General features: G+C 42.7%; 4 protein-coding genes across 5 annotated transcripts in view; 3 read left to right on the plus strand and 1 right to left on the minus strand.

Annotated features, from left to right (window-relative positions):
* Positions 1-399: 399 nt before the first annotated feature.
* Positions 400-9,815, plus strand: fam91a1 (family with sequence similarity 91 member A1). 2 transcript variants are annotated; one of them, XM_077590913.1, is made up of 23 exons: positions 400-729; positions 1,512-1,596; positions 1,669-1,820; positions 2,043-2,100; positions 2,206-2,273; positions 3,121-3,234; positions 3,321-3,411; positions 4,225-4,287; positions 4,370-4,476; positions 4,544-4,582; positions 4,753-4,865; positions 4,930-5,039; positions 5,102-5,301; positions 5,370-5,499; positions 5,547-5,725; positions 5,861-5,995; positions 6,667-6,780; positions 6,852-6,924; positions 7,012-7,158; positions 7,233-7,334; positions 7,414-7,537; positions 8,132-8,201; positions 8,264-9,815. In XM_077590913.1, the coding sequence occupies exons 1-23, from the start codon at positions 658-660 to the stop codon at positions 8,447-8,449; spliced, it is 2,532 nt and encodes an 843-aa protein (XP_077447039.1). In that variant the 5' UTR covers positions 400-657; the 3' UTR covers positions 8,450-9,815. The 2 variants fall into 2 exon arrangements, with proteins under 2 accessions (XP_077447039.1, XP_077447040.1); XM_077590914.1 differs by having other exon boundaries at positions 401-729; positions 5,577-5,725.
* Positions 9,816-10,577: 762 nt separating this feature from the next.
* lratd2a (LRAT domain containing 2a) lies at positions 10,578-13,255 on the plus strand. The gene is made up of 2 exons (XM_077591244.1): positions 10,578-11,484; positions 12,622-13,255. The coding sequence occupies exons 1-2, from the start codon at positions 10,921-10,923 to the stop codon at positions 12,916-12,918; spliced, it is 861 nt and encodes a 286-aa protein (XP_077447370.1). The 5' UTR covers positions 10,578-10,920; the 3' UTR covers positions 12,919-13,255.
* triqk (triple QxxK/R motif containing) overlaps positions 11,336-16,730 on the plus strand; it is a 70,202-nt gene continuing 64,807 nt past the window's right edge. The window contains exon 1 of the mRNA XM_077591247.1: positions 11,336-11,484. The gene's annotated coding sequence lies outside the window, so the exon portion shown is untranslated. The remainder of the gene's footprint in view (positions 11,485-16,730) is intronic.
* The window catches only part of trib1 (tribbles pseudokinase 1), a 5,118-nt gene continuing 1,865 nt past the window's right edge, over positions 13,478-16,730 (minus strand). The window contains exons 2-3 of the mRNA XM_077591240.1: positions 16,370-16,662; positions 13,478-14,714 (exon numbers count right to left, since the gene is read on the minus strand). Of these exons, the coding sequence (XP_077447366.1) occupies positions 14,264-14,714; positions 16,370-16,662 (744 nt within the window). The 3' untranslated portion in view covers positions 13,478-14,263. The remainder of the gene's footprint in view (positions 14,715-16,369; positions 16,663-16,730) is intronic.

Here is a 16,730-nt window from a genome sequence, read left to right on the forward strand (position 1 = left end):
TCTCCACTTGTTTACCATATTTTTATCGATGTATTTCTCCCAAGTTTTGCACCAATCTCTGCGTATTTAGGCCTCGAGTACTAATACGTGAGCTCCCTCTAGCGGCACTTAATGGTTCACATTAACAACATAGTTTACTGGTAATGTGCCACAGCGGCGGCCATGTTGGAAGGGGCTAGATTCCCGTTTAGGGCAATTGGTGGACATTACAATTAGGTCATAAATAAATTCACTTTTGAGCCAATAACATTCTTTGAGATGTCACGACCAATCCATAACCCCCTAACACATACACACACTGTTTACGTTTATGAGTCACAAGTACATTTAAAAAAATGTACATATTGACATACGCTAACAAAGCTAAGGCTAAGTGTGCGCCATTCAATGAAATGAATGGCGGACGGAAGTGACGTTGATTTATGCTGAAACTACAACAAGGAAGTGGACGTCCAGTAATTGCTACCAGGAGAAGACAAGGCGAAATAACGCTCCTCGAACCGGGTGTCGCTTGGCTCGGTTGTCGGCTACCGGCGAGGAAGCGACGACGGCCGCGGCGTGGCGTTGGGGGCGTCCCTGGTGGTCACCGTGGACCAGCGTTTCATCTTCTCAGGGGCTTCTAGCCAGGCAATCAGCTAGCTTACTAGCTAGCTAGCGATGAACACGGACGTGGAATTCCACATCAGGCAGAATTATCCGTGGAATAAACTGCCGGTTAATGTTAAACAGGTAAATATGTTACATTTAAAAATGCTTCAAACGTCATCTCGTGACGGGAAATAGTGTCAGTGAGGGAGGATATGAAGCTGTCAATGTCAATGTCTGAAAGACAGACAAGCAGCGACCACCATCATGTGACAGCACGTCTGCTGCTAACACAAACGTGTAGCAAAATATATATTTTTTTAATGTTCCTTTCAAATACTCCTAGAGTAACGGTAGCACATTTTACTGTTTAAATGGCTTCAACCTTTCTGACTAATTCACTGCCTATTCGTACAAAAGAAGGAAATTGATATTGAAAACACATTTTGCCTGCAATATACGTCCAATCCATTCAAAACAGTACTGGAAGTGATTGAAAGATCACAATAGATTTATAAAACAAAAAATAAGCACCCTTTATAAACTGTTTCAATGTAATTTAGGAGTTGTGGCTATCTAAATAATTATTTTTGTATGAAATTACTAGGGTTTTTTTAATCACTCGTGACTTCGTTAAAAATCGATTTTAAAATTCCTATTTGAATAATTGTTTTTTCCCCAAAAAGAATCAACTAATTCATTCATTTTATTTTAAAGTATTTTTTAATTTCCCATCGCAAAATACATGAACGCAAAAATCATGATGTCAAATGGGGGCAACAAGTTTGAGACCCCTGTCTTTTATCAATGTACTAAAAACATCTAAAACAATCATTTGTATTTCATAAATTAACTCATTAGCTGCCACTGATGCGGATGAATGTCCAATCCACTAATACGATCATTCAATTTAATTTTTTTTGCAGAGTTTGGGCAACTCCCAGCGCGAGTACGAGAAACATGTCCTCCTATACAGCATCCGGAACCAGCTTCGATTCCGCAATAACTTAGGTGAGCTTTTTATTTTACATGCAATTTCATCACTGCTGAAGAATATTTTTTTCTTCCCTTTTCCACCCCTAGTGCGTCACGTTCGTAAGGACGAACGCAAATACTACGAGGAGCTGCTCAAGTACAGCCGTGAGCACCTGATGTTGTACCCGTACCATCTGTCTGACATCATGGTCAAGGGGTTACGCGTCACGCCGTTTTCCTACTACATCGGAATCATGGAGGTAAACATCGTCGCGTGGGAAAAAAGTGGAACAATGCGTTTCCTTATGTGGCATATTTGGAGACAATGTAAGCATTCATTGAGAAGAATTGGCTTTTCTACTATTTTCCTTGTAGGACAAAATGGCATTCTTATAACATGAGTTCATTTTTCTTTTTTTTTTGCTTGACTTTTTTTTCTCACCCTAATTCTTCCTCTTTTTCTGTTATTTTTTTGCACTTAGGATATCATGAACAGTGAGAAAAGTTACGACTCCTTGCCCAACTTCACCGCTGCTGACTGTGAGATTTCCCTCATGTGTATTATGCAAGTGACATTTAATTCCAAGCTGCTTATTTCACCTTTTTTAACATTTATTTGTTGTGTTTTGTCCAATTATGACGCAGGTCTGCGGCTCCTGGGAATTGGGAGAAACCAGTACATCGACCTGATGAACCAGTGCCGCTCCTCCAAAGTGAGATTTATTAATTTAAATTAAAAAAATCTATTTTTTCTGTAACATTTTTACAATATTTTTTATTCAAAATTTTCAAATGTATTTAAAAATATCCCCAAAAAGTACTTATAGTAGAACTAAAAAGACCAATTCTACTTTATTCAGTACAGAATCTTTAAAACTCTCAGTGAAAAATTATTGTGATTATAACTGAGATGTGTTGATTAAAAAAAAAAAAAAACTTGTGAAATGTACATATTTTATACCTACTTAATATGATCATGAAAGTTGATCAACTCTATAGTTTCATACGTTTTTAGTACATAAACCTTAAAGATATATATATATATATATATATATATATATATATATATATATATATATATATATATATATATATATATATATATATATAAAAATGTCATCATAATCAATTTCTGGCAATATGATACAATTTTTTTCAGTTTTATGTACTACGTCATATTTATTCTGAGTCCATATTTATTCTGAGTCCATATTTAATATTGCACATTTACTAAATTTGAAAGGCAAAGTGTCAGTGTTGGTTGATGGTGAGATTCCTGTAGACTTTAAAATCAAGTCATACCTTGCCCATTTCTCAACTCATTTTTGTTTATTTTTTGGCCTTTTCAAACCATCGGCATTCAAATAATTGTTTGCCATTGACAGGGATAGACGTCCAATCCATTCTAATGGGTGTTGTATCATATCTCCTTTATCAAACTACCACAAAACACACTGCCAATACTAACTTAGTCTACAAAATCTGTAGTTCTGCTTGCAAGCATAAACTCAACCTATATTTACATCCATAAAAAAAAACTATTTGTCATTTTTGTGACAGAAATTCTTTCGCCGAAAATCCGCGCGTGATCTCCTCCCATCCAAACCAGTGGAGATCTCCGTGGAACCGTGGTGGGTGGCCCAAACGGGTTACATCACCGAAGACGACATCCGGGTGAGCGGTCGCCGACAACACTCACGTGATGGGGCGCTCGCGAGGCTAACCACGGCTCTTTTTGTTTGTTTGTTTTGCGACGACAGATTTGTTCTACATCTGAGAAGAAGTCCATCGATAAGATGATTGATTCCGGGCCTCAGCTGGCTGGGTCAATGGAGTACAACGTAGTGCTAAGTGAGGAAGTTATTAGCTTATTAGCTAGCGCTAAACATTTCCAATTGTTTTGAATGCATCACCCCGCAGTTTTGTAGGGGTGGTGAAAGAGAAAATTGATACTGGAATTCCCAGCATCCCTTGGGGGTAGTGGCAACTAATAATCAATCATCAAATTCATTGATAATTATTGCACTTTTATTTTTTTAGTGATTTGAAATTTGATTTAAAACCTATTTAGGCTTGAGCTCAATTGAATTCATGTACCGTATGTTCATGTTGAGTGGTGATTTATCATACTTTTAGTTTGCGGGCTCATTATTGTTGGATTAAACACATTGAATTTCATTTCAAAATGACAATAGAAAGAATTATGACGATATATGATCCCTTTTTAGTGTTACAGTAATCCCTCAAATATAAATGTAGACCAGACATGGCCACGATAAACAAAAAAAACACAAAGTAGGATCAACCCCATTATTACTACCACAGTATGTTTTCATGCCTATACAGAAATACAAGTACACAAGTACAATTTTCAAAAAGTATATTAAATATTACAGCTATAAGCATATCAAAAGACTAATGTATTAATATCTAAATATCATGTATATATAAAAATGTAAATACTTTAAAGACCGTACTCACAATGAAAATAGCTCCTCTTCGCTTGATATGAATCCCCAAAACAGGTTTTTAGTCCAAGTCCTTTGTCTTCTTGTGGCCCTGGATATTCGAGGGATTACTGTATATATCGTCACATCACAGCTACTTGTTTTGATAGTACATGTAGTATTTTCCTTGTTTTTAATGCTTGGTTTCAATCTTCAGGTTTGTACAACCGCGGGTTCATTTATTTGGACGTTCCCATATCGGATGATAGCTGCATCTCAGGTCGGTGACGCGTTTTACACTTTTTTTTTCATTTATTCCTGTGGATTCTCAACGACTATTTTCTCCACGTGTGACTCGGCAGTGCCCCCGCTGGAGGGTTTTGTTATGAACCGCGTCCAGGGCGACTATTTTGAGACGTTGCTGTACAAAATCTTCGTTTCCATCGACGAGCAGACCAACGTTGCCGAGGTGGGACACGCCGACCCCGAGTCGTCGCTAAATTTCTTTTCCTGTCTTATTTTAATCATTCTTACAGTTGGCTAACGTGTTGGAGATCGACTTGGGTTTAGTGAAGGTAAGCGAGCTCAGTCGTGAGGGGATTTAAACGTTATCATTAGCTGCCGCTCACGGGAGACGCTAGCCACAAATGAATGAACTCATTCGCTGCTAGCTTCGCTCAGAAAAGCGGCCCGCCGGGCTTATAAAGCACCACAGGAAAACGGTTCTGTCCTCTGTCGCCATCAGAACGCCGTCTCCATGTACTGCCGACTGGGTTTTGCGGTGAAGAAAGGTCAGGTGATCAGTTCGGAGCAACTTCACCCCACGTGGAAAAACGCGCCGTCACTCAACAGGCTCAAGTAGGCTGCAGATTAGGAGGATGACAGCGGTTCCTTTTGTACTGACTGTCTTTTGGGTCACTAGGGGCACCATGGACCCTCAGAAGATGCTGCTGTCCTGGGAGCAGGGCAGCCCTGTCATGGAGGGGGGATCTTCAGCCACTGACACGGACACCACCAGTCTGGAGGACCAAGGTTTGCTCAGTAATAAGCGCCCGGCGAGGAAACTTTCAATGTGCAACTCCACGCGTGCGCAGCCGAAACAGGCAGCGTGAGCAGCCTGAGCATCCCGCCGGCTCCCACCAAGAGGATCGCGTTCCTGTTCGACTCCACGTTGACGGCCTTCCTCATGATGGGAAACCTGTCGCCCAACCTCAAGAGTCACGCCGTCACTATGTTCGAAGTGGGGAAGCTGTCCGACGAGACGCTGGACAGCTTTCTGGCGGAGCTGGAGAAGGTGAGGAAAACCTTTCTGGAGCATCTCGACATTGCGTTTTTTTATGTCTTCTTCTTGCACTGCCACAGGTGGAAAGCACTGCAGAGGGCGAGGCTCAACGCTACTTCGACCACGCACTCACGTTGAAGAACACCATTCTCTTTCTACGCTACAACAAGGAACTCACACAAGATCAGGGGCCCGATATCCCAAATATAGGTGCTGAGTTTATACATAGCGCTCAGGTTTTGCTCAAAATCTTATAGCTTCTTATATCCACGTGTGTCTGTTTTCAGGTTTCCCCCTGGACATGCTGCGCTGCGAGAGCCTCCTGGGTCTGGACCAGGCCACCTGCAGCCGCGTGCTCAACAAGAACTACAAGCTACTGGTCTCCATGGCGCCGCTCAGCAACGAGATCCGACCCATCAGTAGCTGCACGCCTCAGGTACAACCTTATGAGGAAAGCTAGAATTCAAATTGTCTTCGTTACGTAAGTCACGCTTGAGTATTGGACGCTATGAAAAAAAGTGCGGCTAATAGTCTGGTAAATACAGTATATACTTTATTTTTGTGCCTGTAGCACATCGGGCCCGCCATCCCCGAGGTGAGCTCCATCTGGTTCAAGCTCTACTTGTACCACGTGACCGGCCAGGGTCCGCCCTCGCTGCTTCTCTCCAAAGGCTGTCGGCTGCGCAAACTGCCCGAAATCTTCCAGGTGACCACGCTCACGGGATTTTCTCAAATATCCTGGGAATGCGCAGAAGAAAAATTCAGGGGGAAATGAATAGGAGTGGAGATATCATGGAATTGGGTCACATCACGGCAGTGAAAGTGAAAAAAAAAAAAACAGAAGTAACCTACTTACTTCTTCTTTCATGTAACTGACAAATTCATATGGTGTGATCTCAATTACTTTCACATTTGTTTTTTACTTTAATGTAATTTGCCATTGACGGCAATAGACTTAAACTGGGAGCGCTCACAGTGAATGAAGATTTGTTCAATAATGTATCCGTGACCAATTAGAGATTATTGTAAAACCAATGTGAGATTAATCTGCAGGCAATCTGATATTATTCAAATTTACCGCAGAAGAGTGATTGGACGTCACATGATTGGCCATCTTCGTCGTTAGATTAATCGAGATTAATCTACAACCAGCCTAAAAATTAATCTCCAGACTGCCAAAAATTCATTTAAACGACCCCTGTGACCCTAAAATTGAATCCCCTTTTCCGTTTCATATTATAAACATTGTGAAATGTACATGAAAGTTCTTGGGTTATGAACTTAAGTAAATAAACTGCCTCTTTAAATTTTCTAAACACGATCCGTATCACAAAATGGCCCATGCATCACATTAAAAAAACTTTTTGTGTCCTTCAGGTCTACGACAGGTTGCTGATCACTTCGTGGGGTCACGATCCGGGCGTGGTGTCCACATCCAACGTATTAGCCATGCTAAACGACGCTCTCACACACTCGGCCGTCCTCATCCAAGTAAACAGGCCGAACCTGTCAGTCATCTCGATTGGCTCGTCAACGTGTAACGTGCGCGTGCGTGCGTTTAGGGCCACGGAATGCACGGTCACGGCGAAACGGTTCACATCCCGTTCCCTTTTGACGAGGAGGACATGAAGGGAGGTGAGCTAACCACAGTTGGTCGTCTTGAATCATGATGGCTGCCGGCCTGGCATTTTTCCCATTTTTTAATTTCTTTTGTGCTTTCAGAGTTCTCCTACTCCAACATGTGCGTGCACAAGGCGTTGCGCAAGCTACGCGAGCACATGGATTTGGAGCACCAGTGCGGCTACGTCACAATGCTCAACGCCAACAACAGGCACCGACGCCGGCCTAGCGACGCCCTGGAATGCAGGGGTAACGTTTCTTGTCCCCGCCAATGGACGTCTGATCCGATTAAATTGGAGCCACCTCCTTCCTCTCCTGTTTAGGCGACACCCACCTGGGAGCGGGCCCGGACACCAACGGCAGCACCGAGTCCTTCGAAATGGTCTCGGAAGAGAACGGCGGCGATGGAAAAGTGAAGACAGATGGTACGTTTCCACCCAACTACGGACTATTTTCAAGGCAAAATGTACGAGGCAAATTCTAAGCTACGGTCCGTTTGGCTAGGCCTGTCGTGCGAGGACGAGTGGGTTCCGCTGGAGCTGTGCTTCGGCATGCCGCTCTTCAGTTCCGAGCTCAACCGCAAAGTGTGCCGCAAGATTGCCACGCACAAGCTGTGCTGTAGCGACAGGTGCATAGTCACTTTTTTTTAAAATAATCCTTTTTTTTAAATTTAAAATAAATACAGATTAATAGTGTAAAAAAAGCCATTTTTTTACAGTTTTATCTCCCTTTTTAAATAGTAAATATATTAAAATAAAAAAACTCCATAATTCCTTTTTTAAAGAAATACAAATTTCAAAGATATTAACAAAGTAAATAATGCATACATAGTCTGATTAATAGTTGTAAAAGAATATTTACTGTTTTTTGCATTTTTTTAAAATGTATATGTAAAAATAAAATAAGAGAATATTTTCTTTTTTTTTTTCTTGTGCTTTTTTGAAAGCAACACCATTTAAAAATGAAAGACTACAGGTTTAAAAATCAGATTGAATTCCCTTTTTCCCCTTTTGCCAAAGATAAAAAATCTAATATTAATAATAAAAATAAAATACAAACAAAGATCATGTTTACCATCTAGAACCTCAAAAAGTAGGATTTGGCAATTTTGCCAAATGGTGACTATGAAATCTACAAATAATTAGTCAGGTAACGGTAGCAGGCCTATCCATCAAAATTGACCATGATGACCACGCCCAATCAACTTGTCTCTTCTCCATAGCTTACAAGAACTGCTGCACTCCAGCAGAAAGCTTTCCCTCAAGGTCCTGAGCTTCGTCCAGTCATTCCAGGTAAGAGCGACCTCCTCCCAGGCTTTTCTACATAAGCCCCACTTCCATTGTCATTCGTTTAGGACGGCGGTCCACCTTGCGAGCCCGACAGCGGGGTGACCAATCCTCTCAGTCAACCACCGGCCGAATCGGGTGTCCCACTTCCGGCCCTCAACCTCATCTACAAAGACGGGCAGCTTCGGGAGTGGAGCGGGCGGGCCCCTCCCCCCCTGGACATCACAGCCCTGCAGTGTAATCAGTCCACCTAGAACCCTAACTTGTTCCCTGCCATTGACGGCGATAGACGTCCAAACCATTTTGACCGAGTCCGTCAAAAGTATCGACAACGGCAGCCGGAGAGTTCGGGAAGTACGTCGGAGATCGATTTAATCGACGCCAAAGTCGTTCTTAGCTCTGCTTTCCATCTGAAATTGTACGCAAAATTTAGTTCTGTTAATTGTAAATTAATTCACAGACCGATAGCAGATTAATCGCAGATTGGTCATAGATTGAACTCTGATCGGCCGTATTTTAATCTCGCACCGTTTTTAGATTCACATCAAACCGTCGTAGATTAATCTCGGGTTTGGTTGCCGTTGAATGCAGATTAATCTCAGGTCGGATTTGTTTGAAATGAATCTCAGAGCGACCCACCGTGGGTTTATTCTCAAGTATGGTTGTGGATTTATCTTGTTTCTGTTGCTGACTGGTCGTAGATTAATCTCAGATCAATTTGGGCACGCTGTGAGAATAATCACAAAATAATATGAGAGGAATCACGTGTTGCACGTCCTTGACGAGTGCAAGTAATAACGCGCCCTGGACTTCTGCCATCCTTCCCAGTTCAAACGGATTGGACGCCTCTCGACGTCAGTGACGCTGAAGCACTAGCACCCCCCAGCATTTGATGTTTAGTAGTGGCCCTTCATGTGGTATCGGTGTTACAAGAGTCAACCCCCCCACCCCCAAAAAACGAGTCTAGTCTCAAGTTTAGTGATCCGATGCATGAAAATCCTTTTCTTTTATGGGAAAGGTGTAAAATATTTGCACTGTGCAGGACTTACTGTTTCTTTTCATTCTTTTCTCATCTTGAGAGCACCAAAGACTTTTTTTTCCTTCCCAAAAGAAGTTTAATTACATTTTTTTAATTTAATTTTGTACTTTTTTTGCCTTATCGCCAAGCTACATTCCTGAACAGCAACAAGCAGAACTCCATGTCATGTTCAGTTTCTATTAACAGCATTTTTTACATTTTTGAACGCTTTCACTTAATTTTTTTTGTTTCTTTTTGAGAAACAAGTTAAAACAGGTCTTGCTCAAGCATGATAATTGTATTTTTCTGTGCGCACGCGGGGGTGCCGTTGACCTCCTATCAACAACAACAACAACAACAAAAAAAGACCCTCTTGCAATACTATCACAAAGCCGAAGCCCACTTGTGTTTACAAACGTGTTAGTTTTCTATATCAAACTCTTTTAGGACATCTTTGTTGTAGCTCGTTTAAATGGTTGAGTAATGATGATGATGAAAAATAAGAATGACATTCCTTCTACATTCATGTTGTATTCTAAATATGTAAAGAAAAAAAGTATATGAAGATATAAATAAAAATGAAGCGGTTTTCGCCATGACTACCTATGTTTATATTATTGAGGGAGTTTTTTTGGAAGCAAATGTGACATCACGATTTGGAGGGGAACAGATGGCGTTTCCAGAAGCTTCCATCTGCTGGAGGATGCACTTGTTCACCTTCTAGAGTTCCACAAAAATGGAGAGAAGATGCTACAATTGGGTACCAGACTTGGACTCCATTGTGGTAGATGCATGCAAATGACAAATTAATGCTATCTCCTTTTTTTTTTTTAATTCCTCTCCCTATGGTGATTCTATTTCATTTTAATTGATGCAATTGTTTCGTTCATAATTTCTTAATTTGTATTTTCTTTCGTTTATTGTATATTTTCTCTTTGAAAATTATATTTTTGCCCTTTTTTAATGAAGATTTTCATTTTAAGACCTGTTCCGTTGTTGTTTTTTATTTATTTATTTATTTTTGAAATGTATCGTGTTTAATTTTATTTGTTGTATTTTTATACACTTTTTAAAATTGTGTCCATGTATAGAAAATATATAAAGATTCAAAGATTCACACTTTTACTTTTTACATTGTAAATATTTTCACTTTATATATTGCATTTGACTATTTCAGGACTTTTAACAAGAAAAAGTTGTGGATAAAATTATCACAAATGAATACTTTTTTAAAAAACCCTTTCAGTTATTCTACCAACTTATTTTTCTTTAAAAAATCGTATAAATTGCATTACTTTTGCTGCCATTGTTGTTAGCGTTCTTTAGTTATTTTATTTGTTTCCGGTTTGGACTTTTATTTGAACAGCTACTCGGTCACACACCTCCGGTGGGAAAAGCAGGATTTTACGAGGTTGAAGGGGAGACGCACGTGAGCTTCGTGAAGTGATGAGGGGAGCAAACGCCCGCTGAGCAACCGGTTCGAACCGGAGCGACTTCGGCGTTTTAATAACTCCACGGCCGCACACCAACTTTGATGCCGGAAAAGACGCGCAGGTGAGACACAAACACCTCCGGGAAGAAGACACGAGGAGCGGAAGGTTCATTTGAATGTTTCTTTTGGGACACTTGCGCTCTCGTAACTCGGATTAAAATGACCGCAAATGGCGACGTTTTGACCGCCGGGTTCTGAACCGGTCGTCGGCGCGCATGGGGAACCACCTGGAGCGGCTAAATTACGCCGAAGTTCCCACCGTGGACCCGCACGGCGTGGACCGAGACGAGGGTCCTCGCGTAGGCGTGTCGTACATCTTCTCGGGCGGGGAAGACGACGACGATGGCGCGGCTGGAAGTTGCGGGAAGGACGCTGACGGGGCGGCGACGGAGGTGAAGGTGGAGGACGGTACTCCGGTGAACCCGAACCCGGAAGAAACGCAATTTGACCCGCGGGAGGAGGTCGAGTGCGCCGTGTATAAACTGGACGAGTGCGTGTACGAGAAGAACCGGCGTTCGTCTACCCTGGAGCTGTACTCACCGGAAAACCTGCTCAACAAGTGCCGAGCCGGCGACCTGGTGGAGTTCGTGGCCGGAGGACAGTACCCGCATTGGGCGGTCTACGTGGGGAATTTCCAGGTGGTCCACCTGCACCGAGCCGAGGTCAAGAGCGCCTTCATGACGGACGCCGGTCGGGGGAGGCGATGCCGGATCGTCAACGAGCGGTACAAGTTTCGAGCCCGGGACCCTGAAGTCGTCGTGCAGAACGCCCTGGAACAGGTGAGTGGCCGGGTCGGGTCGGGTGGGGGTGTTCTAACTAATGCCTAGTCAATATTGAGCTATTGTGAAGGTACTTTTGCTTTGATTTGCAAAAAATAGTAGGTCAAAGAAAGTTAACTGAAAATCTAAATATCTGTTTAAAGTATCTCTCCCAAAAACATATTTGCGTTGCATCAAAATATGGCGTACGAGTGGTTAGCACATTGGCCTCACAGTTTTGAGGTCTAGGGTTCGATCCCAGGTGGGTCCTCACTGTGTTGAGTTTGCGTGTTCTCCCTGGGCTTGCGTGGGTTTTCTCCAGGTGCTCCGATTTCCTCCCAACCCAAACACATGCATCCGAGGATAGCTGGTTGAATACTAATTGTAGTCCCTCGTTATCATTGGTTGTCCGTTGTCTGTGGGCACGGCCAACGTGACCATGTTGTCCAAGCCCTTTGTGTTTTCATTGAGTATTTTCGTCACCGTCTAAAACAAGGGTTCGCGGGCCGCTTTAACGTCAACTTGATTTCACGTGGGCCGGACCATTTTAAATATAATATTTAGATTTTTTTTAATAAATGGATTAAAAGAACTGGATTAAAAACCCTGAATATTCAGTTTTTTATAGAGCTAAAACATTGTTTATTTTACCTTTTTTAAAATATATTTTTAGATTTTACAAAATGATTTTTGAACTAAAAACACGGAAAAAAAGGATTAAAAAACTACAATTATTGATTTAAAAGGGGGAAAATCAGGAAATTTAATATACATCTATACTCTTCATTTTAATTTGATCCTAAAACAGAAAGTCAGCACTCATGATTTACTTTCCCGGGCCACACAAAATGATGCGGCGGGCCAGATTTGGCCCCCGGGCCGCCACTTTGACACATGTGGTCTAAAAGTAGTTTTAACTCATTCACTTCCATTGACGGCATGAGACAGCCAATCGCTTTTGACGCAGTCAGTCAAAATTAGCCAATGGCAGCCAGAGAGTAAAGGAACTATGTTATTGTAGATCGATTGTAGATTAATTGCAGGTCTGTTTTGGTTTATCGGAGATTAAAATCGGATCATGCCTGATGAATTTCGAGATTAATCTCAAACTGATATCAGGCGGATCCAGAATAAACCGGTGCAAACGGCTCGCCCTAGGTGGGCCTGAAGGACCGCGAGCTGCGTTGGCGGAACTCCGAGGGTTTCGCCGCCTGGTGCCGCTTCGGCCGCCGGGAACTGAAGGCGGACGGCGAGCTGCGAGGTGGTGGCGGCGGCGGCGGCGGCCAGCCATACACGTTGCACGTCCTGCTGGGCGAGCAAAAGTATTCGCACGCCTTGGAGTTCCAAAGCCTGGAGGACGTGATCGCCGAGAAGCGACGCGGGGACTACCTGGGGCGGACCGCCCTCCTGCGGGAGCTAGCGGCCCACCTGAGGACTGAACCTGGACCTCACTGACGAGATTTCCACTCGTACGTTTTTTAGGGGCCACCCGCATTTGGTTGCCATTGGCGGTGATAGGTGTCCAAATGGAGGTGAATGACTTTGTTTGGCGGACCCCTTCATCGTAATCCCCCCCTCCTCACACTGGCTGGGCCCATTGTTCCACTTGCAACTAATCTCTTTATTTTCCTTCTGAAGATTAGTGCAGGAATCTGCTGACTTTGTATCCATTTTAGACCCCCCTTCCCCCAACCTTTTCAATTAGTTATTAGATTTGCTAATAATGTTTGTTCTCGTGACAACATTAAACATCCTAAGACAAATAAAGCGGGTTTGCTCCCCTGGCTTTTAAGACAGACGTCGGGTGGGTTTTTATTCGCCCGTAAAGTAAAAACAAACAGGAAATGGACATTGCAACAAAATAAGAGAGAAACTCAACTTTTGTTGTTCCCAAAATCAAAAACGTGATGCGAAAAATCACCACAAGAGGACAGCAGATAGTTGTTCACGTGACATAATGAAGTCCCATTGGACGTTTTGATGATTTTAGGGGAGGGAAAGAAGCTACTAGTCGTTTTGAAAAACAAACATATTTATTCATCTAGAACACTCATTTGAAATATACAAATATTTACACCTGAATATATTTTAATAGTGATTCAACTGCTGCCAAACACACTTTATTCCTAGTGCAACAGGAAGTGCACTTGCGTCAGCTTTACTGCATCGAAGCAGCTCAAATCACATGGAAAGTATGTGCATATCTTGAATTTAAAAACATTTTTCTTTGAAAAAGTAGCAAACAGAAAATGCAGGTTTGTACCGTTGTCGGCTGTGGTTTTACGTCCTCGCGGGTGACACTCGTGTTGCTAATTGGTTAACTAAAAACTGAAAAATAATTACCTTTTATTTCATCAGTTACTCTGGGAAAAACTAAGTACATTAACTGCCATTTTGAATGGAGATAAAAAATACACTAACAGCAACTGTTTGTTTCTGATTCAAAACAAAACTAGCATTTATGCTAGGTTGGTGCGTCTAATTAGTTTCAGTGTTTTAAGTATTAATACCAGAACAGTTTTTTAAAACTATCCCCTTTAAAGATTTAATGCCAAAATATGATTTTAATAAGCGCAAAGTGCTAGTGCAAATGTTGGTTTGCCCACCAATGATCGCTTTGAATGATTTTACTGCTTCGGACAGTTATTAGTTCATGTTAGCGTACATGCTAGCAGCATGGCGTTGATACTTTGTCTTTTTCCGCTTTAAGTGCTCTACCGCCCCCTTGTGGGACCCAGTTCAAACCCTTTTAGGCTGTTTTTGCGTATTTTTCACTGTACACGAGTGGGTCCGTTTTTAGTCAAAGGAGAAAGTCGTCGTCGTCGTCGTCCACGTGAAAAGACGGGACCGTTTGCTCGGCCGCGTTAGCTTCCGTATTCGGACGTCGGAACCACGGGTGAGCTAGCGTTTCGGAGGCCGTCAGTCTTTCCGACGGTTCCTTTCGTAGGAGGTTTTGGACCAGGCAGCGCGCACCGGGCGAGAGTCCCTCGGGCAGGCAACAGTGTCCCCGTCGAATTTTGGAGAAAAGCGCGGCCGGGTCGACGTCGTGGAAAGGGTAGCGGCCGGCTAGCATGGTGTACAGCACCACACCGAGGCTCCACATGTCGGCCATTTTGCCGGAGTAGGGGGCCGCCCCGCTGAGGATCTCGGGGCTGACGTAGGCGGGGCAGCCGTGGGTGTCGGACATGGCGTCGTCGCCAGGGTCCTCCAGGACGCGGCAGTCCTCCAGACTATCCAGACGGACTTGGGTTCTGGTGGAAAGGGACGGAAAACTGCGTTAGCGGTTTGGCTAGTCGTGAGGGTACGTTGGGAACAGGGAAAATTTGACCTTTTTGATAGTGATAGTCTATTTGAACTATGAAGGCTTGTGGTGAATCAGTAAAATGTGTCATTTTTTGGTAAGATATGCCAGTGATTATTGCTATATTGTTTGTCTACTGTAAAAAAAAAATAGGTTAAAGGGTTATGACATTTTGTATATTATATTTTGCGCAATTTTTGGACAATTTTTCGAATCCTGACCACATTTGTCGATTTATAGTCACCGGGTAGAAAACTAACAATTTATAATTATTTTGCAAAGTTAGAGTTAAAAAAAATACACTTATCATTTGATAAAACTTGTGCTTTTATTTTTAGTGTCGCATTAGCCTCTGCTTTAGATACAATTCCCAGTCTGTCCCCGTCAATGAGTCAACAGCGGAAACAAGTGACACTCAAGCTTTTTTTTTTGTACTGACTAGAAACAACAACAGGGGAAAAAAAACAGCACGCGGTGGGTGCACTAGCCCCCCTTTTCTTTCCTCAGATTGTGTTTGCACTGTGTGACTCATCGCTCTGCAGACTCGTAGATATCGCGTCTCTCGCTGTCTGTTGCCGTTTGTCTGCCGTGACCTCCATTTATCGGCGCTCTGAGAGGCGACACATTTTCCCCAAACTCTGAATTCGACTCATTCACGCATTCGCCTCCGTCGTACGCCATCGGAAGCAGGATGAATAATGAATGTCATCTCGTCTGGCTACTTGTAGTACAACAGAACGCCGGGAGACAGACATGAAAATGTGCCTCCACAAGTACAGAACCTCCTACTCAACGTGTGCCCACACACAACACACACGGGGCGGCCTACAGAGAGCATCTGCCGCCATGTTTTTTTTTTCATTTCGGTGGGACGCTTCATTAGGAACCCCTGCACCATCGATTGCGTTTCTGTAGTTAGCATTAGCATGAAGCATTCAGATGCTGAATTTGACCTCTGCAAAGGCCAAATGATGCTTACAGGTTAATTAAAGTCAGATTTTTGCCTCTACTCAGAGTTTTATTGAGATTTTTAAGGGGTTTTGCTTTGAGTACTGTATTTTGTGGTCATGCTAATGGTCAAACAATGTGGAGTTAGTATGTATAACAACTTAATTGGAGGATGCTAAGCATAGTTGTCTTAGATTTAATTTTGTTTGTTTGTTTCGTTGAGCTAATAGTAATTGATCGATTGTGTTTCTGTATTAGCATTAGCAGCTAGCTTTGACACGCTGAATTTGACTTATTTGACTTCTGCAAAGGCCAGATGATACTCGCTCATTAAGTTTCCCAAGTACGGGATGAATAAAATTTAATCTAATCTAATCTAATGAATTCTTGTTTCCAAGTCTTACTGGGATAAAAACAAAATTTAAGTTAAATTTTCACCAAAGTAATTCAAAGGATTTTAAATGCCTGTGCATGATGCTTTTGCAGTTTTTGATGGTGCAAAACTCAGTTTGTATCTCCACGATCTAATCATCAATCAAAAAAATAACCACCCTGGCTAAAAATGAGGATGTAAACACGCAACTCGATAAGAGCGTTACTGATAACTAGGCTTTTAAAGCTTTAAAAAAAAAAAAGTCGACTTTCCGGTAATTGTACCTCTTTTCGTCGGCAAAAACAAATTTTCGCAGCTTGAGGTCGCCCAGCACGACGCCCGCCTGGTGACAATGCGCCACCGCCTCCGCCATCTGCCGGAAAAGCGCCCGGGCTTGCGTTTCGTCCAGCCGCCGTCGGCTTTTGACCAGCGTGTGCATGTCGCCAAAGTCTTTATCCAGGAAGATGTAGGCCTCGCTCTCCCCCAAGATCACCTCCCGGACGGCGGACACGTTCCAGTGGGGGGGCACTGCCCCGTAGGCGCGGATCTTTTGTTGGTACTCTGCCATGCTGAATACCTGAGAAGAAAAAAAAGGGTCATTAGACGTCGTTTAGTAATCTAGTTTGCGTGTCCGTTATGGCTAAC

The sequence above is a fragment of the Stigmatopora argus genome, chromosome 21 (genome assembly GCF_051989625.1).
Source record: "Stigmatopora argus isolate UIUO_Sarg chromosome 21, RoL_Sarg_1.0, whole genome shotgun sequence".
Lineage (NCBI taxonomy): Eukaryota > Metazoa > Chordata > Actinopteri > Syngnathiformes > Syngnathidae > Stigmatopora > Stigmatopora argus.

Bases quoted from the DNA above. Each gene is read 5' to 3' on its own strand.
- fam91a1 (XM_077590913.1), top strand. From the start codon at position 658: ATGAACACGGACGTGGAATTCCACATCAGGCAGAATTATCCGTGGAAT. The intron at 4,866-4,929 runs GTAGGCTGCAGA...TTGGGTCACTAG, and splicing joins CCGTCACTCAACAGGCTCAA to GGGCACCATGGACCCTCAGA. The intron at 5,500-5,546 runs GTGCTGAGTTTA...AAAATCTTATAG, and splicing joins GCCCGATATCCCAAATATAG to CTTCTTATATCCACGTGTGT.
- lratd2a (XM_077591244.1), top strand. From the start codon at position 10,921: ATGGGGAACCACCTGGAGCGGCTAAATTACGCCGAAGTTCCCACCGTG. The intron at 11,485-12,621 runs GTGAGTGGCCGG...GGCTCGCCCTAG, and splicing joins TGCAGAACGCCCTGGAACAG to GTGGGCCTGAAGGACCGCGA.